Source organism: Sinohyriopsis cumingii, chromosome 12 (assembly GCF_028554795.1).
Source record: "Sinohyriopsis cumingii isolate HCF-2022 chromosome 12, ASM2855479v2, whole genome shotgun sequence".
NCBI classification, from domain to species: Eukaryota; Metazoa; Mollusca; class Bivalvia; order Unionida; family Unionidae; genus Sinohyriopsis; species Sinohyriopsis cumingii.
This window is the reverse complement of record NC_142972.1, coordinates 24,700,407-24,725,514: the sequence shown is the minus strand read 5'-3', so window position 1 is coordinate 24,725,514 and position 25,108 is coordinate 24,700,407. Positions and strand designations below refer to the sequence as shown.

The window sequence follows — 25,108 nt, the reverse complement described above, 5'->3', positions numbered from 1 at the left end:
AAATATACAAACAACTAAAGCAACCTTGTTTGTCATTGTGTGAGACTTTGTTTACATTTTGCTTGCAACCCCAGTCTCATTTTGATTAATTTATTTATCATTAACCAAAAGTATGCCATCAGATATGAGTAGGACTGTAGCTGTTTCAATTTATCCTGCATTGTAATTTAATAATAGTAGTCGTAGAAAAAGAAACCAGTAGAATTGGAAAAATGTTTTTGTCACTTAACATGCATATCATCAAAAGTTAACAATTGATAAGGATGGGACATGTCTAAATTACATGGACTACTTTTTATTCATGAAGATTTTGTATTGAATCTGTTGTCTGTAGACTGTCGATGGATCCATTGTGTATGATCAATTTTAGGATTGATAATTCTGACTTCTTTCTTAAACAGGTGATGTTTACAGAAGAGGATGTCAAGTTCTACTTAGCAGAGTTGGCTTTGGCACTGGACCACCTACATTCTCTTGGCATTGTCTACAGGGACCTAAAGCCAGAAAAGTGAGTTTTTGTCTGACCTCCTTTAGGAGAAGGCAAGAGATTGGCATCTCTTGTTGACCTGGACAGCAGTTACTTTGTTGCTAAGGTTTTTATGTATTTTTTTGCTTTTTGTTTGATCCACATGCTTTAGCCATGGGATATTATGATATTCTTGGACTTTCTTTTCATTTCTCTTTGTAACCACATATCCTTATGAACTGTTGGGTGGATTTTACCCAAACTTGATGCATAGGTTAATCGTGTGGTGACCACTTTTACAAGAGGGATATGAAGTTGGGTCTCTCGCGTAAGTAAGCAATGCCTGCCACCATTTCTAAATGTGTACACAGTGTGCAATAACTGAAACGATTCTGTTTAATCAAAACAGTTTGAAATTGAGCCTTTATTCCAATATTTAGATTATCCTTAGAGCTGAAAGGTATTTGTATGTAAACCCTTAACATACCTCGCTCAGCTTGCAGTTGCTTCATTTGCTGTACACCAGTTACTTTGACAGGATTCAGTTTTGCAGCCATATCTGACAGTTTTGGCAAAAGCCTACATAGGATCAATATGATAATTGTTTACCACACACACCTGTCTAAAGCAGCCACCCCTGGGAAAAGGCAAAAGCAGCCTTTGTATACAGGTGAACTCTGAAAGAAGGTTCACTCTCACACTTGGCAGTAAGCATGATAGATTGATCTTGTGTGGAATATAAATGTGTGAGAAAACAAAATATATTCATATTTTACACAATAGGATCTTAATTGGGGACAATCAGTGGTATAGGTGTTGTTTGTCTTTATTGGGGGCTTTATGTACACATATAGGATGTCTTGATTGGAGACATCCCATTAATTCCACAGACCGTATTTTAGAAAAGACGGCTTCTACATAACTACTATATATAAGATGAAGTGGTTTTAAATGCTTCAGTTGCTGATGTAAATAAGATAGTCAAAAAGCTTCAGAAGTGTTAGATTCTTTGTCAAGAGATATCCCTTTCTATTGCCACCCTTGTCTACCTTGGATCATCTGGAAGGAGAATTCCTGAAGTATCAAGTTGGGATTCTACATGACAATATACTTAATGCAGATAGAGTTGATGTGCAGTGGCACCTTATTTCCCAGCTAAAAGATCCAATCACTGGAAGATGTAAATTTCCTCTTCTTTGTCAGGTTATGAAAGGAATATTGGTTCTTTACCATTCTAATGCTGACTTTGAGAGATTGTTCAGTATTGTTAACAAAAATAAAACTGAATTCAGATCCAGGCTCAGTAACCCAGTACTTAGCGCTCTACTGGTTTTCAAAATGTTCATTGTCTCAGCTGGTACAAAGTGTTTTAAAATGCAGCATGATATTCTAAAATGTTTTAAAATGCAGCATGATATTCTGTTGCTTTCTAAAGCTAAAAGTGCTACATATGAAAACTTTAAGCAGTAATGGATGTTAAAAGACTAGAGGGGCAAATAAATCGTTGTTGATTGAATTTTTAGCATGTTATATGTGGATTACTCTTTTTCTGCTTGGATTCCTCTTTTTGTCCACTTGAATTACACTTTTTCCTTGTCAGGGGTTGGCATGTATGCTTAGGTACACTGAAATGCCCAACATCATTGTAATTGCTCTGAACCCACACTCCATCCTAAATGTCCAAATGTGAAAAATGGGGTTGGAATATTCGGAAGAAACCCAGATTAGAAAAATTTCAAATCTCTGAGCTGAACTTTGGTGTGAAACTATTACACAGTGACATATAGCTTGAAGCATTGGTTTCAGATCTTAAATAGAACGCAGGAGAAATGGGAAATTGTCGTCCCTTTTATTATATATTAAGAAACGATAAGAGCCCATGTATCAATACAGGTTTCGGGACTGGTTTATTGAACTACAAGATGACAAGCTGATTTTACAGAAAATTCAGTCCTTGTTTATACAACAATATATAATTTTAAAGGTCTTTTGTCAAAATTTAAATCAACCCTTTTGTATATGACTTTAATTTTTAACCAAATCGTCTTAAGGAGTTTAGGTTGGTTGAAAAATCTTGTTTGAGATTTTACTGGCACACATAAATTCAGAGTTAAACTTTTTTCGTTACAAGGTAAGATTCTAATACTTTGCTGTGATAGGAAATGTTCACTTTGTATAACATGCACATATATTGCTCTAGAAGTCTTTAGAATTAAAGGTTTGAAAGGAAACAAAATAACTTATGCTCATTATGTTGTTTCCACGTAGCATCATAATGCAGGTCAGCAAAGTTAGAATTTATATTCTGTACATTGAAATGGCTTTAAATGCCAATTTATGGGAATATAGTCAGATTTGTTTCGTTTGACTCATTTTGTGGTTTTGTACACGATCATCTTTCCTGACATATATGTTTTGGAAAATCTTGAAAGCAAAACATCTTCAGATTTGGAAAATGCATGTTTTATAATCCAAAATGTTCTTTAATTTCATTCATTCAGTAATTGTCATATGTTAACCTTGAAATTTTTTATTTCATCCTGGAAAAAACCTGGAAATTTATATTTAGAAAAGAGTGGGAACCTTGATTATTGGAGATTATTGGAGATTGTCAGTGGTAGAGGTATTGGATGTCTTAATTGGACACATTTGTTGGTACAGGTATTGTATGTCTTTATTGGAGACTAAGTGGTACAGGTATTTTATGTCATTATTGGAAACTGTCAGTGGTACATGTCAGTGGTACATGTATTGGATGTCTTAATTAGAGACATTCATTTGTACAGGTATTGTATGTCTTTATTGGAGACTCTGGTACAGGTATTGGATGTCTTAATTGGAGACATTCACTGGTACAGGTATTGTACGTCTTTATTGGAGACTGTTAGTGGTACAGGTATTGGATGTCCTCATTGGAGACTGTCAATGGTACAGTTATTGTATGCCATTATTGGAGATTTTCAGTGGTAATGGTATTGCATGTCTTAATTGAACACATTCATTGGTGCAGGTATTGTATGTCTTTATTGGAGACCGTCAGTGGTACAGGTATTGTACGTCATTATTGGAGAATGTCAGTGGTACAGGTATTGGATTCTTAATTGGAGACATTCACTGGTACAGGTATTGTATGTCTTTATTGGAGATTCATTGGTACAGGTATTTTAGGTCTTTATTGGAGACTGTCAGTGGTACAGGTATTGGATGTCCTTATTGGAGACTGTCAGTGGTAGAGGTATCAGATGTCTTAATTGGAGACATTCACTCATATAGGTATTGTATGTCTTTATTGGAGACTCAGTGGTACAGGTATTGTATGTCATATTAGAGACTGTCAGTGGTACAGGCATTGGATGTCTTAATTAGAGACATTCACTGGTAGCTGTTTTGGATGTCTTAATTGGAGACATTCAGTGATACAGGTATTGTATGTCTTTATTGGAGACTGTCATTGGTACAGGTATTGGATGTCCTCATTGGAGACTCATTGGTACAGGTAAAGGATGTCCTCCGTTGTGAAACAGTTGACTAGTATATGAAAATTTTGTATAAAATGGCATTTAATTTGTAATTATTTCGCTATTTTTGTTAACTTCTTCCATCACTGAAAGGAATTACCAAAGAAGTATACCCTCAATCATAACAAAAGCCAGGTAGGCATTAACTTGACCCTCATTTATGCACAACTGTCAAGCACACAGTATAAGTTAAATATATCCAACAATTACAGCTATCAAGATTATAGCTGGTACCATGAAACTTTTGTTACCATGGTATTTATGAACATATCATGATAGATGTACATACCATGGTGTAACGGGGGCCCCGAGTTGTCTAAAGTGCTCACCATTACGGATCACTGCCATTTCACCTCTGTCTGCATGGGTTTGAGTCTTTCTGGGGTTTTCCCGGGTTCTTCCTCCACCATTAATACTGGCCGCCATGTATAGCCTATCCTGTGCTGAAAAATGGTGTTAAACCCTACTACAACAACAACATCCATGGATGAACCACGTTTATATTGGGGACCAACAACTTAATCTTCTGGAACAGGAGCCTGACATAATTTTTAAAAAAATCTTGCTCTGGTATATAGTAAAATAACACCATATTATATCCATTATAGTATTTTTTAAAAATATAATCTGTAAATGAAAGGAAATAAAATACCTCAAAAGAAATCGCAAAACTTCCTTCCTGTTGGTACCTCATAGTTGATTAATTTATGTGAATGTTAATTGTTGTAGTACAAACTAACAAAAATGCTATATTAAGCTTCCAACATACTTGATACCCTGTGAAAGATATGCTGATATTTTCAATCTTGTTGATAAACTGGGCAGTGTTAATATTCAAGCCTACAGTTTATTGGTATCATTTATATAATGGGCATGGAAATCTTGAGTAGGAGGCCAACATCCAGGGAAGAAATTTGTCAGAGAGGACTGCTAATCATAAAACAAACTTGCTCAGCAAACAAGAAAATAATTAGTGGGCAAAACAAATGTTGTAAAATTCAAACAGAAAACAACTGCTTTCCTAAAAATCTTAGGATGATTTTCAATCTTAAACAGGAATACATTTACCTTACACATTAACATACACTAGTAATGGCCTTGCCCTAGGGCAAGGTGAATGCCGCAACCTCCTTGGACCTCTTGTATTCAGGAAATCAACTCCAAAATGCAATTTTTTTGCTTGGGGTCATGCTCATCTATTTGCTGTCTTGGGCCCGCACATCCTAGGGCTAGGCCTGCACTAGTAAATAACTTAAACGACATTTTGTTTTTTTAAATCTAAAATTTTGCCAAAGTTGGATTTTGGCCAGATATCTTTTGTTGTTGTTTTAGGGTTTTTACCCACGATAGCCGAGCCTTGGACTCGAACCCATGCAGACAGGTGAGATGGCAGTGATCCGTAACGGTGAGCGCTTTAGACCACTCGGCCACTCGGGGCCCCTGCCAGATATCTTTCAAAACATCCATTTGGCCACAACATTAGCATGTGTGACACATCAAACATTTGATTAAAGGGTCATAAATATACTTATAATTGTAATTTTCAAAATTAATTTGTGACAAATGCAACTGTTCTGTCAAATTTTAATTTTTTAAAACTTTTTGTCAAGAAAATGAAAGTATGTTGTTAATAATATTAAATTCATAGCGAGATTACTCCAGAATTTCCATACATTATAATAATAATAATAATAATAATAATGACTTTATTTGAAGAAGAACCTCATTTGGTCAACTGACCAATCTTCCATGAGTCACTCTACAATGACATATGTATAAATGTATACATATATATTGCAGAAATTTTACTAGCTGAGGTGTTTAGAAAACAAATGCTATTAAAAGCTAGAAAATTGATCTACTGCAGCTACAATAAAATATGCACAAGGCTTTAAGGATGAGTACATACAGGATTCATATAAAATGTAGGCGAATACATGATAACAATTTTGTAAAAGGTAGCATTACTGAATTAAACAAAATCATACAATTGATTATTTCTGTAGATGTTGACTAAGAGGCTTTTCGAAAGCTTGGCATGAGTAAGCTGACTTTATATAAAGTGGTATGGAATTCAACAGTTTGGCTCCAGAAAAAGGAATACTCGTCATATAAAACTCTAAATTTGGTTTATGTAAATATAAATTGTTGTTTTTGAGATGGATCTTAGTTCATTTATATGTACATTCCATACTGACAGACTACCGAAGTAGTGGTACAATGAAAAAATAACATTGGAGTTTTTTTGGAAATAAAACTCCATAGTAAACATGTATAATCACAGTGAAACTCTAATTAAAATGCTGCTAGTACTAAAAAGTTAAGATGCATGTAGTTGTTCCATTATTTCTATGAATCATTTAAAGATTCATGATTTTTTCTTTGTATCATGGGTCAGTTGGTTATGGAGTTTCTGTTTTTCACATAGTTTTTATTCTGTTGTAGTGTTTTATTCCAACATCTGTCATGTTTATTCACCTTTCTAATGAAATGTTTCAGTGTTGTTGACCAATTGTGTCTCTCATTCAAACAGCATTTAATAATTGACTAGTTTTCATGAATCTCTTTACTATTTTTCTCATAGCCATATATAGGTATTGCATTTGTCATAACCTTTTAAAAATATTAACACAGATGGTAGTTACACCATCCAATCTGCTTTTGAACTATGGCATTATGTGGCAGATGAATGGAAAATATCTTCACCTGAGGATCTGGGACACTTGTGGTAGAAATCATACTGAGCCCCAGTGACCTGATGGCCACTTGTATTTCTCCTCAGTGGCATTGGAAGGCAGTGGTGTCAAACATGCCTAAAGACCTTTGTCATTAGGAGTCTGAGTCTAGGTTGGTTTTGGTGGTTATGGTTGATGGTGCCACTGAAATGTATCTTTATAAAGCAGGGGAATATGTGGCATCATCAAATTAAAAATCCAGCATGATTTAGTTCTGGTGGTAAAGCATGTACCTGCATTAGTGAAGTCAAATCCATATCTGCCATGCATTTATAACCAGTCTTTAATTCTTTTTTCAGCATTCTGTTAGATGCAGAAGGGCACATCAAACTTACAGATTTTGGATTGAGCAAAGAATCTATATTCGAGGAGAACAAAACATACTCATTTTGTGGAACAGTAGAATACATGGCTCCAGAGGTAGTCAACAGGAAAGGCCATGGAACTGCTGCTGATTGGTGGTCCTATGGCGTGCTAATGGTAGGTAGAATAAATGTTGTCATAGCTGAACTGTTCAGTGCTTTTTTGCTGCTGGAAAATGTTGCAACATTACATTTGCAAGGTCGTCTACTTTTCAGCATTCAGTATAGTCCAGGTTTTGGAATACAGGTATCTCCTCACACCACTTGTTCATTAGTTATATATGTAGGTGAAAGTTGATGGTCAGGTGACAGGGTTAGGGTAGAAGTGAATGGTTGATAATTAATACAGCTGAAAATCGGAATGATCAGCTCATATTAAAGAAGGCATATAAGAAGAGTACTATTTGTTCTATCATTTTGAATTTAATTTCTTTATTGCATGTTATAAAAAAATTCTTACCACTACAAAGAGATGCCATCCTATCCAAATTTGGCACCATCCCATCCAAATTTGGCAGCATCATTAACCTTTTTTAGAGCCCACATCAGGATGATGGGGACCAATAGTAATCATTTGTTTTGCAACTTTTACATATATTGTTACAGCTAGATTCATGAAACATGGATGAAGGGATGTATCTTGATCAGTTCTACACTCTCGTTACAAAAGTATGCCAGTGTAACCCATATTTTATGCTTCACTGATTTGGGTTTATTGTGTTTTAAGTTTATTTCTAAAGCTATTTTCATGCAGAGATAATCAGGCTAAATGATTGTATCCACTTCTGTTGTTGCGGTATCATTACAACAAAAGAATGTTACTGTGACCTTCATTTCACATTTTACTGGCTTAAGTTAACTTTCTTGCATTTAGCTCATGACAGAATAGATTTTAGCACAGTGTATACATACTGTTATTCCTAGATTCGTAAAGGGGACCCAAGTGGCTTAAAGTGTTCACCATTATGGATAACTGCCATCTCACCTGTGTCTGCTTGGGTTCAGGTTTTTAATTTGGCCAGTGTGGGTACGTGAGAAAGCTGGCCACTAGTTTCCCAAGTGTTTGTGATTCTTCTTGGGTTTTTTTTCTGGGTTCTTCTCCAGCAGTCATACTGGCCACCATGTGTAGCCTAACATTTGCTGACAAATGACATTAAGCCCTATAACAACAACAAGATTCATGAAAGTTGTTGAGGGGATGCATCTTGATGACATCATTGTTATGGAAGTAGGACATGGTGACCCATATTTCTTTCACGTTCTTTGATTCTGCCTCAAGCACTGTGCATGTCAGAACCATCAAACTAGGTGATTGTTTGCATCCCACTTAGTACCACACCCTTGCACTTAAAGGTCACTGTGATGTGTATTTAATGTTTCAAAGGCTGAGGATTATTTTTTTATATAACTATTGAATAGGTAGGTTTTTGCCATGCTATGTTCATTATATCATATATATATAAAATCATTACATTTGAGGATGCATCTGATGAACATTACTAATTTATTTCATAAGTAGGTCATTATAGACCATAATGTATGCTTCACTGACTTCGCTTAAAGTTTGTGCTATGATCATGCTAGAATTATGAATTGATGATGGTATGCAGATCTTTTATGATTATACCATTACTATAAAAGAGGCTCATTGTGACCCGTATTTCATCTTTTAATGACTTTGGTCAAGTTTTGCATTTAGCTCGTATGTCCACATGAGATTTTGGCATATTTTATGTATACTATACTGCCTAGAATTATGAAACTTGATGAGTGGATGCATATTAATAAATTCTTCATTAGCGAAAGGCAGTCTTTTTTTGACCTATTTTTCATACTTCATTGGCTTTGTTCAAATTCTGTGTTAAAAGAACATTCATTTGGTGCTGTTTATGTTCCAGTCAGGTAACTTGATAATTAGATGCATTTCTTCTACTGTTACAACCTTAAAACCCAAAAGGTCACTGTGACCTATATTTTATGCTTGACTAACATGGGTTAAGTATTTGCATTTTATGGTCACATTGATTTATTCTTGCTAGACATATATGCATCCTAGGTCCTTTCTTACCAGTTATTATAATTAGATGCCAACATTCCTAACATTTTTAGGGGTTGGCATATCAGAATAGAAATTCTTTAAACATTATCAGCTCCAAGACCTGAAAAGATTCTGCTTATGCATTGAATTTAACTTTATATCAGATCAGTTTCCTCCTGTAGACAAATTTGTTTGTGAAAAGAGTGGTTGTCAGCTGACATAGCAAATCTTCATATGGTAAAAGCTCTTCACCAGTTATGGTACATAGTAGAATAATCAGGTTGTACCATTTAGGCTGTATTCTTTTGGAATCTCTTGTTTCTCTAAAATATATTAGCTTTTATTAAAGGATTTGTTGCCATTGATAATAGTGATAATTTCATTCAATACTGTTGTTTTCAGTTTGAGATGCTGACAGGTGCTTTGCCATTCCAAGGAGCCAACAGGAAGGAAACAATGACACAGATTCTCAAGTAAGTTAAAAAGTTTCCAAATGAATCAAAACAGTTTTTATTTAACATTTGTTGAACCTGCATTTAACAGGTAACAAAACACTTTCTGGTGGTGACGGAGGCATTGACATTTATCATAATTGATATTTTGAGAGCCATGTGACTTCAATGTCAGCCCCTGTACTCTGATGAAAGTTTGATATTTTTGTATGCTTTAAGTTTACACCATTACATGCAGGGATTCCTTTTGCCAGCATTAATGTTATCAAGCCTACATAAATTTCATTATGCTTTTGGGTACAAGTAAGATATAATGGTCTGAAGATCCCTTGTATTTAGTACTTTTAAATTTGGCCATAGTTTCAGATTACTTAAAGTTTCAGTCACATATTTACTTGGGCACAGATTTTGCCCCAGACATTTAATGAAAGAAGTCTAAGTCTCCAGGTACAACAGTTGGTGCAAGAAGAACTGAAAAATACATTTTTACTATCTGTAGCCATTTTAAAAAAGCTAGGGCTTGGGTCCTTCCATCACTGTTTTGTTTTCTGCTCTTTAATTTTTAAACCATTTGCAATTAAGGATTGAAACTTAGTGTTCTTTTGCATTGTTGCGCCTGGAGTGAGCCCATAGAATATTCTGCTACCCCAAACCTAGGTGCTGTCTTGAGGAACTTATATTCACTATTCCAAAAAGGAAAGTCTTATTGACGTGTTTTTTATAAGTAGTGTGTTGGTCCTAACAAGCATGGTGCCAACCAAGCATCCAAAAAGGCCATCATGGCAGCCATCTTGAAAATCTTATTATTCAGTCTGAATGAGAGGTTTCTTGATGTGAGGTTTTTGCCAAATCACTTTTCGTGGTGTCTAAGTAAACCTAAATTAAAATGATGCCAGTCTGACATCCATTATGGTCACCATGGTTGCCATCTTGAAAATTGAGTTGTTGCACTCTTTCTTTATGAATAGTCATATTCAGATTTTTCACCAAAGACCGCTCATAATTTCTACATACTCCAATGAAAATGGTACTGATCTTATAGCCAGTATAGCTACAGCAGCATCTAATTTAAAAATAATGTTTTTGCTCTTGAATATTGGAGATTATTTAAACACTCTACTCTCATTAAACTAATTGCATTATTGCCCTAAATTTTACACACACATTTGTCCTAGGGTCTATTTGATCTTGATTGAAAAATTATATCCAGATTTGACATCCAGTATGGTCACCATGAATGCTACTTCATATTGCCATTGAGTTTGCACCATAAGACTTCTTATCAGTTTTGATTTTACACCATGGCAGCAGTCTTGAAAACTTTGTTGTCACTATGCTTCCTGAACAGAAAGTCATATTGATATGTGGTTTTTACGATGGCAGCTTCTTGAAAACTTTGTTATCACTATGCTTCCTGAACAGAAAGTCATATTGATATGTGGTTTTTACCATGGCAGCTTCTTGAAAACTTTGTTATCACTATGCTTCCTGAACAGAAAGTCATATTGATATGTGGTTTTTACCATGGCAGCTTCTTGAAAACTTTGTTATCACTATGCTTCCTGAACAGAAAGTCATATTGATATGTGGTTTTTACCATGGCAGCAGTTCTTGAAAACTTTGTTGTCGCTATGGTTCCTGAACAGAAAGTCATATTGATATGTGGTTTTTACCAGATTTCTTATGATACCTAGTTGGTCCAGTATAAAAATGGTGTGAATTTTTTCATCCTGTATGGATGTTACGATGACCATTTTGAAAATTATGTTGTTTTGCTTATTCTTTTAAATGGATGGCCATAATTGCTATAGAGTTTTCACTAAAAGACTTTTTACAGAAAACTAGTTAACATTGTTATCCTTCATGTTTATATTATTTGGAAATGCTTATTTTCCTGAAGCCTATGTGCAGTTGTTCATTTTTATAGTTTCCAGACTTTATCATAGGTTGGCTGTAATGAGGTGCTGCAAAACTCTACTTTATGGATTCATACATCCAAAAGACTTTTTGTGATATATAGTTGGTCCCAACAGAGGTCTCTGAAATGCTTAATAACATGTATTTGGACACAATTTTTTTATCAGGGATACAGAAGATCACTTACGCAGGAGTTCTCCATACACGTGCATTAGCTGGGCAGCAAAATCAAAGGCTTGCCATTCCTGCTTCAATCACATGTGGAATGTGAAAATGTGTTGATCAACTGATCATTTTAGCTGTCTTGATATTTATTCAGTGGCAGAAAGGCCCCCAGATGTACATGTTGTCATCAAAAGAACATGATGCAGTAGCTGGGTGACAAGTTTAAAGACTTCGACTAGCTGCTGAGTGTTGGGAAAATGTGCTGATATTTACACTGACTGAATTCAGAGGCAGCAAAACCCAGAGATGTACATGTGGTTACTATAAGAGTACATCAGATGAACAAATTTAGCTTTCATTATTGTGTTTTGTTTCCTAGTGTAGCTGAATAAGTAATGTGTGTGTGTCCTCAAAGTCAAAATACATAGAGACTTAGACAAGATGCTGTTTGTAAAATTTGGATAAGTATTGTGGGGTTAAACGGCAAATTGGCGAAGATTGTAATGAGATTCAGAAGAGTGTTGATGATGCTAGAACTGATAGTTCAGATGGAACATTAGCCAAATGTAAGAAAGTGTGTGATACCTGGCTTAATGTTTGGAAAAAAACCTTTCCTTGAATTGACACAATTCAGTCTCACTCTAACGGACAAATGAGCTATATGTCAGTGGTGTAAAGAATTTGGAAAACTAAACTCAATGACCACCACTGATTCTTCTCATCTGGACATTTAGCCACTTCAGGTATGCCCAGTATGCTTATCGGGACTGCAATGTTTGCTGGGGGACTAGCAAGACCTCTGTCCTAAATAACCTTGCATCGGATTTGTCACCATGGTAGCTATCTTGATCTTAGGAATATTTGAGATGGTTTTAGCACTTGAAAGAAGAAATAGTGTTATTTTGAATTGCTGGAAATTCTTTTCAGACACTTGAACATCAGCCCAATTGAGGGTCTCTCGTTATTACAAACGAGAGCTATACATATGTCTGAAGTGGTTTGCAGCTGATTTTTTCCACTCTAGAAACTAGTTTTTATAGATTTATTTAACAGACCGTGTTATTGAGATCTTAGTTGAGTACAGTTGTGAGGGACTTGTATTGGATTGACTAAGCTTGTTACTTCTTTGGAGATAAAATTACAGTAGGATTTTTTTGCCTCACATGTATAGTCATTATCATTGGCAGATTCTGTATTATGCAAGATCTGTCCATATCAATATTGTATCTGATTGATTGAGTTTGTTACTTCTGTAGAAGTTGAGACCATTTTTTTCTCAACTGGTTTCTATTGAAACTGGTAAATGGGTTGATATATTAAGATCCTGAATGACACTGATTATGAGCAGGAGACTTTGGATATAAATTATATTGTTATCTTTCAAAAAGAATGTTTATCAGGATCAAAAATGGGTCAGATCAACATGGTTTAAGGTAAATGTCTGGGAGACGGCTTTACATAGCTTGTGTTTTTACAGTATTGCACAAATGATAGTGAAATGGACAAATGTTCAGTTAACTGTATTCCTGGTGAATAATTTCATGTCCACTTGGGCTTCTTGTTAACTGAGGGTCCTTGAATTTGAAGCAAATTTACATTGACCAGGCTTTGTATCAAATTAATTTCTAGCATACAACAACAGTGTTTATGGTAGTTGTGATTTTGGTTCTAGATTGTTGGATTTTAGCCCGATTTGCCAGCGAGCCTGAATCGAATATTGAGTAAGTTAATTTCCAGTATTCCACATTATCCATTAGATTTTGCTCCTGACTGCCTAATAGCTTTTGTTTCTGCATCATTACTTTGCCAAGAATTGTTGGATTTAAGCCAGATTTGGCATGCACTTTATAGTAATGTGACCTTGAGCAAGTTGGATTTCCAGCATTACACCTCATTAACTTGTGAAGTTAAGTCCCCTGAATGCCCATTTTCCTAACCTTGGTTTCCCTGACTGAATATGGATTTAAAATATGTACAGTGTATTTAGTGCTGTAAGTGATATTTTGCAAAAGAATCATTATCCAAATTTTGGGACATTAAAGTATGATTGTTTTTCTTGCAGTACACTGTATCGATAATTTGTGTGCAAATGAAAATTATCATTTAGTCCCAACTATCTCATTTGGATAATTAATATTTCTATTGTTAGGATTGTGTATTATATCATCTGGTTGGTTCAGTGCTGTCAGAAGTGGGATTGAAATACTGGGTTGCATAATAGTCTCACTTGCAAATAAAAAACATTTATATGGTATCGTGTTAGCTTTTATTTACACACAAGGAAATCCAGTTGCAGTTATGTTGTTGTTTTCCTATCTGTGTGGATATACTGCATTGTAAATGCACACAAAGGAATAATTGTGTTAGGGTAAGAGTAACCCGTCCCTTTTCTTGTACTAGCCCATTGAGGCAAAATAATGACAGTGGTCAAATTTGATGACAACTGCATAGGAAAGGAAGTATAGTTTGATTCTAATGTTGTATATATCGAAAGTAAAATTGTTCTGTCCATCTCTTCATACTAGTTCACAACTAGAAATTGTTTTGATAAGATGGCAATGATGAGGATATGATGCTTCCATGGAAACATAAAAATGCTCAGATCTGGTTATATCCTCTCAGCAAGTAGAATGATAAGTTTTTTAAAAACACAAGGGATAGTGGAATTTCTACTTTAATTTGGGTGATTGAAGCCGATTCAGGGTCTGACATTATTCTATTCAGTAACTATTTTTCTTTAATATAGGTAAAACATTCTTTTGTTCCTATTCCCACCTGGTATTTTTCCCCTGTCACTTTTAAAATGGAATTGTCATCCAGAAATTTTATGTGGTACCAAAAATTGATACATATTTTGAACATGGATGTAAAAAAATGGAGGATTCAGATATGGTGGTACATAAATGTATGTTTCTTTGTTTTCTAGAATTAGATGAGATGGACAGTAGATGGGGAAAATTAAGAAAAGAACATGAGCCAGTACGTGGCATCACGTCTTAGTATTCTTCATCTGCTACAAAAGTGTTGTGATCTGAACTTCAGATTAAGAATATGAGAATCATACAAAGGTCAATTTAAAGATTTGCAAAGATAAGCAGAAAATTCTGGATTTACCAAAAGTATTCTTTAAAATGTTATGGGCCAGTGAAAATTTGGTTTTGCAGGGAATATTTTCAACTTCTGTTGTGCAGCCTTTTTTCAGTATCACATACTTGTATCAGCTTGTTATTACACACCTTATTAAGTCTTGTCATATTATGTTATGTCATCTTTCCATTCATTGGTTCTTTAGGATTTGCATGTCTGGCAAATACCTTTATGATTGTTTTACATATTTTAATTAAATTTTGCCCAGATATATATCATGATTAGGTAGTAGTGCATTGCATCCCAATTTTTGCATCCCTGCTTTGAGCTCAAGCAAGGGAAAAGTACTTCAGTAACATGTATCATTGTCTGCAGTTTAATGTTTGAACCATTGAAGATATTTTATCGAAAACTGACAACTTTATATCATGACTTGTTGGTATATCACATGCCATAGACATTCTTGTGGCTTCAAGGTCAATGTCACAGCAATGAAAACTGGAATTCTGTGACTTATCTCCTGCATGGTTTGTACAAGCCTTTAAGTCCTTGAATTTGAAGGGTTACTTTAAATTCACCTTGAATTTGAAGGGTTACCTTAAAATCACCTTGAATTTTGTACCAGACTTCTAGAATTCATCTGAGAGAACACCAAATGTTAAAACTGAATAAATTTATCAAAGTATATAATTTTTGACATTCAGAAATTTTGTTAATTACATAGTACATCCCTACACCCCATTAAACATACTACTTGAAATCTTTTTGAAAGTTATTGAAAACTACTGGAATAAATCTCATTAGGGCTGTACAAACCATGTCATGTCTAGAGTATAACTTTGAAACCAGTCATACCTGCTGCCTCAAGGTCATGATTAGGGCAAGTGAAAGTGAAAGTGTAATTCTGTGACTTCTATTTGTGTCCAGAGCACATCTATTTTACCAGTGAAGATATTTTAATGAAACTTTGCCAATATCCTGGCTATAGCAGTAATGATGGCGTATCATAGCCATGTCCCCAGCATCAAGAACAAGCTCATTGCATTTTCTGACTTGTTCATAGTATAAAGATTCTGAAATGCAGCTTCACCCATGCATATATGATGTACTTAACCATGTACCATAGCCATGTACCATAGCCATGACCTGTGCCTTGAGTTGAAGGTAACAACAAAGGAAGCTAACTCTTACCAAGATATTTTAATATTTGCCAATTTATATAGCATGGCTATGCATTGTTCCATTTGCCACAATCATGGCCGAGGGGAAATATTAATTTGAGACTTCTGTCCAAGTATGGGTATCACTTTCGAACCAGTGAAGACATTTTAAGGCTTGAGCCTTTTATTTATCTTGTCACATATTTAGTTATACCCCTGCATTGAGGTGAAGCTCACAACATGGGATAATTTCAAGCAGTGGTGTGTTTTCTTATCCAGGCTATCATGTTTGAATCTGGAGAAATACATTAATGAAACTTTACTGAGGTCCACACCTTATCATACAGTAGTTAAGCTCCTATCTTAAAGGTCAAGGTCATTAGTTGGGAAAAGTCACAAGATAGGTGTGTCATGTGCAGTTTGCAGTACTTGTTTTTTTTTTCTTCATTGCAGAGCCAAACTGGGTATGCCACAGTTTTTAAGTCCAGAAGCACAGAGCTTACTTCGAGCACTGTTTAAAAGGAATCCTGCAAACAGACTTGGTGGGTGATTTATATTTTGTCCAGATCCCCCAAACTTGTGTCATAGATTCATGTGATGATTAAATTAAAACTTGTAATAGTTGAGACTGCCAGACACCTTGATTCTGATGATCAGCTTTAGTTTGGTTCTTTGTTTCTCTCTCTGTCTCCTCCTGCCCTTTGCTTTATCTGCTGTAGAGGACAGATTTTAATGCTCAATTGGAGCATTACACATTGTTCAGAATTATTAGATGTATATGTTGTTTTGTGCCAAGGCTTTTTTTCCCATCCCATTTTAAATGATTGCAAAATGGTAGAAAACTGTAAGGAATTGTCCTTCAGATTACCTAGAACTAGTGACAATAATAATAATAATACTAATAATAATAATGATAATAATAGATTCTGTCAAAGCCATAAACATTACTTTCCCATTATGCCCCAGTACATTTGAAAAATAGAAGAAAAAAAACAAATAATTTTTCCCCATATAAATACAAATAAGTCTTTACTGTTATATGTCTATGACACAGTAATCATAAAACCTTAAGAAACTAGTTTTTAATTTTTTCTTCTTCATTTGATGGATTTGGAAAGTACATAGGATAGTCTAAACAAATTTGTATTGTTTTAGAAAAGTTAGACCAGCCACTACCACTTTAATGTTTGAACATTATGAAATGAGAGTTGTACGGCATTATTTATCAATACATAACTATACAAGAGCCACAAAAGTGGAGTTGGTAGTGTCTCTGACTTGTAATCCAGGGGTCAAAGCAGGATTTCTGCCCAGACCAGTCCAGGTTGGTGTCTTTGGGAAATACACTTAGCACCCATTTCTTTGGCATGATACAGCCTGTAATGTGTTGAAAGTGTTGTTAAAAACAGACAGCAAACCAAAGACTAAACTTATTTGCATTGTGTTCCACTAATGCAGCTGTCACTGTCTCAAATTTGCACATGTAAGAGGAAGACAGGCCAAAATAAAATGGGTTGGATTAAAATCTGTACTTGTATTCATAATGCTCTCAGATGTTAAATCGGTCCAGTGGCCTAGTGGTTAGAGCGTCCTCCTTGGATGTGGGACGTCGCTGGTACGAACCCCCACTTGAGTCATACCCAAGACTTATAAATATGGTACTAACGGTTGCCTCTCTAGGCACTCAGAATTAAGAGGTTAGTGTTAGGACTGGTTAGCCAGGTGTCAGGATAATGTGACTGGGTGGGACATCATGCTACATGTCTGCAGCAGGACACCCCAGTGCTAGACATTACTATAAACTGCCACACTGCAGACCACTTAGCGATATGGCTGAAATATTGTTAAAGCTAGGTTAAAATTCAAGATCATGCACACACACAAATGTTAATAAAACAAAACAAGAAAAATATTCTAACAGAAGCATTTAGAATAATTTTGTCTTTGGATCTATGGGCATGTTGACTATTAATTAAATAATTTTGGCCCCATTTTATTTACATTTTTAACTACGGAAATAGGAACACCTGTAAAATAATGTTAACAAACTGAGCAGACCAGTCAGTTTTGGAATTTAAACAAGTACATTGGTTCTTTTAAGTTACACAGAAATTACCTTTGAAACGGCACATGCAGTTTATGAACTACCCATTGTCCAGAATTAAGGGTAGTGGTATAATCTGTTGTTGACTAAAATATTCACTTTTTGCAAACCTCCGCTGATGCTTGTTACTCGAAATTTGACTGATGACATGTGGGCTTTTTCTTTTGCTTGAGGCTTATTATGGTGTTAAGTCCAGTACAGGAGTATCAGGCAAAGCTTGACTGTTTGAAAGCAATCATTATTTTTTTTAATTGTCTTAGGTTGGGTGAAGCCAGTACAAAATCTCTCTTTCCTCTGTTAACAGGTACAGGTTCTGGAGGGATAGAAGAGATGAAGAAGCACAATTTCTTTGCAAGCATAGACTGGAAGAATCTTATGCAACGCAAATTAACTCCCCCTTTCAAACCCGCTGTAGTCCAGACTGATGATGCCTTCTATTTTGATTCTGAATTCACTTCCAAAACACCCAAAGGTAATTAGGGAAGAAGAAAGTGATACACACTCAGACATACACAATATCTTGGTGGTGGTATGAATAGTTCCATGAAACATACAACAAAAATAGTTTTTATATGCATGCTAGAAGATGAAGTGTATAAAGTAATGATGATGATGTCTTTCTATCCACCCATCAGTTCCTTATTGAATTTCTGCAACAGTGATTCCAGTTCTTCACCATCTACCATTTCCACACTTTGTAACTTGTAATTGGGGTCAGGTAGAACCCTGTCAGTTTTGGGCTCAAAGGTCAGACCTAACAAAATATAATACATATGTTTCCAGTCATCCTTAAAACATGCCTTGCAAAACCATAAATTTGAGAACCTGTTAATAGATATGTTTGGTTTTAAATCATACTGAATTAAGCAAGACGCAAGTAAGTAAAAGTTATAAAACTCTGTCTAATGCTTGTTCAGAATTATCATGATTGAAATGTTACTTGAAACTGCCTCTGTTGAAATTAATTTACTCCAATGACTTTGTTTCTTTTAAGATTCACCTGGCATTCCACCCAGCGCAACTGCTCATGAGTTATTTCGTGGTTTTAGTTTTGTTGCTCCAGCTCTCTTGGAAGAGAAGAGAGAACCTCATAACCCCCTAGATAATCATGTTAGTTTAGAAAGGGTAAGTTTTATTATTGGCAATTGTGTTCCCTTTTTGTATGAGTATTATTTTCCCTATCTGTAAGTGAATTGAGTTTGCTTCATACATGTTATAATTATTATAATTATGATTTTTTTTTCTGTTTGTAACTAAAAGTAATAATCTTTCTTGAGAATTAGTATCATGGAATATTTTGAAGGTCACTGCATGTGTCTGATTTGTTATATTCCTTTTGTTAGAATATTAAAATACTCTCAAAGGGTCACCTAGAATCGAAAAACTATCATTCAGCACTGATAATGACAGTTAACAAAAGATATATAATTGATACAGTCTTATAAGTGATGCATATGTTAAATCTATTGATGTTTGAGTTTAATTTCAGCTTCCAGGTGTTAAAGTCATCCCATTTTCAGATGAATATGAACTAAAAGAGGTGAGCTCCTTTTAAAATATTATTCCTCACATGGACTTGGGTCCTGCTCTTGATTTGTTTCTGTAACTGGGTTTATTCGGAAAATGAATATTTATTGGGGGTGGGGAATTCCCCCTCATGGTGTAATGTGGGAACCTTTTGAATATAGAGGGATTTAATGAAGAAATAAGTTTGATGTCCAGTTTTCATGCATATTTTTCTGTGTCATCTTTTAGAAATTATGGTGAAACTCCAGATTCGTGTTTTAGAGCAGACGCTGCTGTTCTGTTTTTCACAAGACATTTGATATGAACTTGCATTATTAAAAATCATGTTGGCATTTGACATTGCTCAGTGATGTCGATATTATTACAGTAGGTCTTCTGTTCAAGTGTTGTCACACTTTGGCAACATCAGATAGTAACATCACTGAGTAATGTTAAGTCTTTATATTGTTGATTGAGGAACTAACTTGCCTTCTTTATTATTATCCTATTCAAGGACAGTTATAATTGCACATTTCCCAGATGCTGAAACCCTCAAATGTCATATCCAGTTTTTATTGTGAATAATGGGATATACACAGATGTCATTCTTTTCTTGCTGGTTAATGTTACTTTAGGTTGTCATAAATTTTGATCTCCCTCCATATTTTACAAAAGTTCTTAGAGGTAAAAAAAAATGACGTATTTTAATGAGAATTATTAGAGTAAAAATGTGTACAGTCAATCATATTCATATCTTATTAAAATTTTAAAACTTATGGAAATAAAACATAATTTACTTAAATTTTCAAAACTTCTTGAAATAAAACATTTTTTAACTTAAAATTTTAAAACTTTCAGAAATAAAACATAATTTACTTAAATTTTCAAAACGTCTGGAAATAATACATTTTTTTAATTAAAATTGCAAAACTTCTGGAAATAAAACAATTTTTACTTAAATTTTCAAAAATTCTGGAAATAAAACATTTTTTACTTACTCTTTTCACAGGCAGTATGATAAGGCTGCTATTTAAAATGATACATTTTTTTGCAAATGTAGATTTTTAATCATGAAAATGTTGTGAATTAAAGTAGTTAAACGCAATCAATCTTTCCTGGAATTTGCTGCAGTATGGAGTGGGTGTGGCATGTTTATAGTCATAATTCATGATATTTATTTATTTCTGTTAATTTATAGGATATTGGCATTGGATCCTATTCAGTGTGTAAGAGGTGTGTACACAAAATGACAGGACACAGTTATGCTGTAAAAGTAAGTTATAAAGTGAAATAAATTTTGTACTATCAACAGTACTGTGATTTTCATAGCCATGTCTGTAATAAAAGAAAATTGAATTAAGATCTTAAATATAAAACCAGTTTCCTAATGGTGAAGTACCATATAACATGTAATTTAACAAGAAATTATCCTCATAATGTTTTTCCCCAATCTTGTGATTTTGCAGATTGATCCAGATTTCAAGCTTTGCTGGTCTGGTTCGTATATTTAAGTAACCAAAGGCAGTATTGTAAAAGTTAATTCCCTTCCCAGTAATCTGTGCTTCTGCATTATAGATATTAAAATAGTGACTCAAAACATTGCAGTTCTGTTGCACAAAAATCTAAATCCAGGGAAGGTTTTAATGACACATTATAAAACATTAATCAACTCTTTATTTTTATTTTGGACATATTTGATATAAAACACAGTATGCTCCTCTGTTATAAGGATTTTTGGTTGAATCAGTCTCTGATTTGTGTCTTCTATATTCCAGATAATGGACAAAGAAAAGCGAGATCCTTCTGAAGAAGTTGAAATTTTGCTCAGATTTGGACACCATCCAAATATTATCACACTCAGAGATGTAAGTATAGTCAGGGTTCCCACTACCAGGGAAATAGTAACAATGCTTGGAATAAGGAGGGATTTTAACCCAAAGCCCTGTATGTTTGCTAAAATTGGTCAGAGTTTGACAAAAAGCAAAGTATTTCAAGTTGCCACTTTGGACGGATCACGTGCAGAAAAATTATGACTTTGATTTGTTGACCTGAATTTGAAGAATTGTAAGATGTTGTGGAACTTTTAAGTTGATATACAATAGCTGCATACTTTACATCTGCCTATGTAAGTCTCAGTGGGTACCTTGTTGAATCCCTTAACACATTAACCCCTAGCAACAACTTAACAGGGCAGGAGGTAGTAGCCTACTGCCGAGCTCTGTAGCGTCATGGTCATGCATGATACACTAAAGTGCGTGGTATTATAGAAAGGTAGACAGATGTAGCTCTACAATGAAACCAAATAATCTGGAATATCTACTTGCACTACAAAATACAGATAAAAAAAAACCCGACTTTTTTTACCCAAAATTCGCCTGTGGTCAGAATCCGATTTTTTGTCTGGATTTTAAACTTTTTGGTCTCAGAGCTAAGACAAACCGGTATGAACTGCAAACAGACAGATGAGCATTTGCAAAAAGTAGGATAAGATGGGTATTTGGAATAAAGAGTGGTCTCCATACAAAAATAATGGATCAGTTAGGCAAAATAAAATAAAATTTACCCTTCTGCTCATGCGCGAGTCAAATAGCCAGTGAAAAGCGATGTTTCTAACACAGCTAAGCAGTATGTTATTGAGAGATGACCGGGGATTTGGTGTTTTTGAGTCTATTCAGAAATAGCTTTCAAAATGTGTTTCCTACTCGATTTTCAGGCCAAAATAACAAAAATCTCCAGGGGTTAATGTGTTAAATCACCTATAGTTTAAAACGTGCAAAATTGCCCTCAGACATGGCCAAACAAATCTCTTAGAACGAAGCAACCAGTAACAGCTGAAATGCAAAACATGTCTGTAATGTCCAAATGATGTGTGTTAAGCGTACAGCATGAACTCTCTATCAGAAAAATTCTGGCTTGGTTACTAGGAACAGTGCCTAGGGAAATTGTCAACCAGTTCATAAAGTTGTAAACTCAGATCTGCTGACTCGTACAATTTTGCCATAAGTCTTACGAAAATTGCCCTTAAAATATGGTCTTGCTGCATACCAGCAACAACTTCGGAAAAATGATCGTTGCCAAAAAATCTGGATAATTGGTTCATCTGTGTTTTATTTGGATCCGGTTTTCCTCTTAGAATTAGTAAAATTAGTCAGGGAACTTTACAGCAGCACCCCAGATGCTTTAAACTGCACCTTTTTGTTCATGCAAAGCATCTGCATGATCAAAACTGTTGATTATAGAATTTTTAAAAATGTCATCCAGAAATCAATGCATGTTTAACACGTAAGGGAAAATAAGCTTCTAGAAAAGTGTTAATAAGCAACACAGAAGAATAAAAAGGAGTATTCATATTCTTGTAAATAAAAGCTGGAAAAGGACTCAATTACATTTATTGGACATAAGGTACCACTGTGAATATGTCTCGTAGTTGGAGATATGATTGTCATCATCATATACTTTAAAAACGTTTCAGTTGAACAAAATGTTTATTGTTGATGCATCAAATTTTTAATTTCATTTTCCAGCTTTACAGGAACAATTATTGATATTTTGTTACACCTTACTGAAGACTGGTCAATCTCACGAACAAAAATCAACTGCCTTACTGAGATGGACTCATCAGGGTTGGCAGGTCTGGTAAACTGTTAAAGTTGTTGTTGTATGGTTTAATGCCATTTTTCAGCACACAATAGGCTATACATGGCAGCCAGTTTTAATGGTGGAGGAAGAACCAGGGAAAACCCCGGAAAGAACCACCGACCCATGAGAAGCTACTGGCAAGCTTTCTCACATACCCACATTAACTGAATCTGAGACTCGAACCCACGCAGACAGAGATGAGATGACAGTGATCTGTAACGGAGAGCGCTTTAGACCACTCGGCCACTCAGGGCCCCAAACTGTTAAAGTGAAATTCTAAGGAAATTCATTGTTTCTAAGCATGCAAAGCCACCATTTCAGTGTTTATTTTAATCTCTGAAAGACTAGTCAAAACTGAACTTTAGATTTATATAACACTGCCTTTTGTGTTTGGCTTTGTCTGTGGGTCATTTGCTATTTTTACTTCTTGAGTTGAGCCTCAGTTTGAATAACTGTGTTCTGCTGAGGGAATGCACTTAATCTTTTTTGAGTAAGCTGTGTACATGTGCTTGCAAATGTATGTCACAGTTTCTCTTTTTTGAGTAATCTGTACATGTGCTGGTGCATGTATGTCACTTTTTTGAGAAAGCTGTGTACATGTGCTTGTGCATGTGTGGCAGTTACTCTTTTTTGAGTAAGCTGTGTACATGTACTGGTGCATGTATGTCACTTTTTTGAGAAAGCTGCGTACATGTGTTTGTGCATGTATGTCAGTTACTTTTTTGAGTAAGCTGTGTAAATGTGTTTGTGCATGTATGTCTCAGTTACTCTTTTTGTCATGGTTATTCTTTTGAGTTAGCTTTGTACATGTGTGTCATGGGAGACTTTTGGGATTGGTTGTATCAGTTGATGAAGCATTGAGTTGAGTGTAGAAAGACATGGTTTATGGTGTATACAAAGTATCCCATATTGATTTGGCAAGCTAATAGGTAGTTAAAATTGTTGATAATAAAAAATAAATGTGGAACAGCACTTTATACAATGCATCTAACTGAAGTTGTCAGTAGTCAGTTCCAGATGACTGTACATATTTTGGCATAAGTTTTACATAGTTATTCTGTGACAACTTCTTTTTCCGGATAGGCATATTTTTCTTTTAAATAAGATAGAAGTACAATAATCACAACTTTTTGTACTTCAAAGTTCTCTTTTGCTAGGTTTTGATGAGTCAGTATTCCTGCTTTTATACAAGATCAGTTTTTGTATTTTCACTTGTGTAAATGTGATTGGCCTTGTTATTAAATTTTAGCATTGGTTATTTTAACTTCAGTGGCATTAAAAGTTAAGAAGAAAAAAAATAACAGTTGTACATTCTTTATTACATTATTCCAGCCATGTTGCGCAATCTGAGGATTCCCTTATTCATTGAGCATCTCCTGCGAAAAGACAAGTTTAAATGAGGAGAAGCCAAACAAAAGAAACAAAATTCCTACGTTTGACACAGGCACACAATAATTATAATATAAATGTATTAAGTTCATCTAGTTTTATCATTTGCATGGAAACATACCACAGACTTTCCATAAGCCAATACCATTCAGTATGGAGTTTGTTTTGAAAGGAAATTGGCACAAGTGCATGCATGAATAATTGTCCCTTGAGGGGTATTAAAATTGCCACCATATCTGGGACACACCGGTAGTTGCTTTTACTTAGTACTTATCGAGTGTGACAGCTCAACAAATGAAGCAGATAACTGATGGGGGGGGGGGGGCAGAGTGCTGTTATCAGGGAGGATATAAATGTGCTTCCAATAATATTGCTGATTGGTTCATACGCATCAGCAGGAAATGTTCGTTTGAACTTGACACGATTGGGTGGGGACTGCTGCTGAAGCAGACAAATATGGCTAACAATTCAGACATGATCATGTTCTAGAGGAAACTGAGGATGATTGCCAAAGTAGGTTAGCATGGACAAAACATATTTATGGTTGAAAGTGAACAAAAAAGGTGGCTT

General features: G+C 35.0%; 1 protein-coding gene across 2 annotated transcripts in view; it reads left to right on the top strand.

Moving 5' to 3' along the window:
- Positions 1-25,108, top strand: part of LOC149786114 (ribosomal protein S6 kinase 2 alpha-like) — a 136,781-nt gene that overhangs the window by 77,418 nt on the left and 34,255 nt on the right. For both annotated transcript variants that reach the window (XM_089976439.1, XM_089976437.1), the window contains 9 exons: positions 402-508; positions 7,019-7,199; positions 9,522-9,592; positions 16,354-16,442; positions 18,309-18,476; positions 18,999-19,129; positions 19,494-19,544; positions 20,709-20,783; positions 21,286-21,375. In XM_089976439.1, coding sequence (XP_089832565.1) covers positions 402-508; positions 7,019-7,199; positions 9,522-9,592; positions 16,354-16,442; positions 18,309-18,476; positions 18,999-19,129; positions 19,494-19,544; positions 20,709-20,783; positions 21,286-21,375 — 963 coding nt within the window. The remainder of the gene's footprint in view (positions 1-401; positions 509-7,018; positions 7,200-9,521; positions 9,593-16,353; positions 16,443-18,308; positions 18,477-18,998; positions 19,130-19,493; positions 19,545-20,708; positions 20,784-21,285; positions 21,376-25,108) is intronic.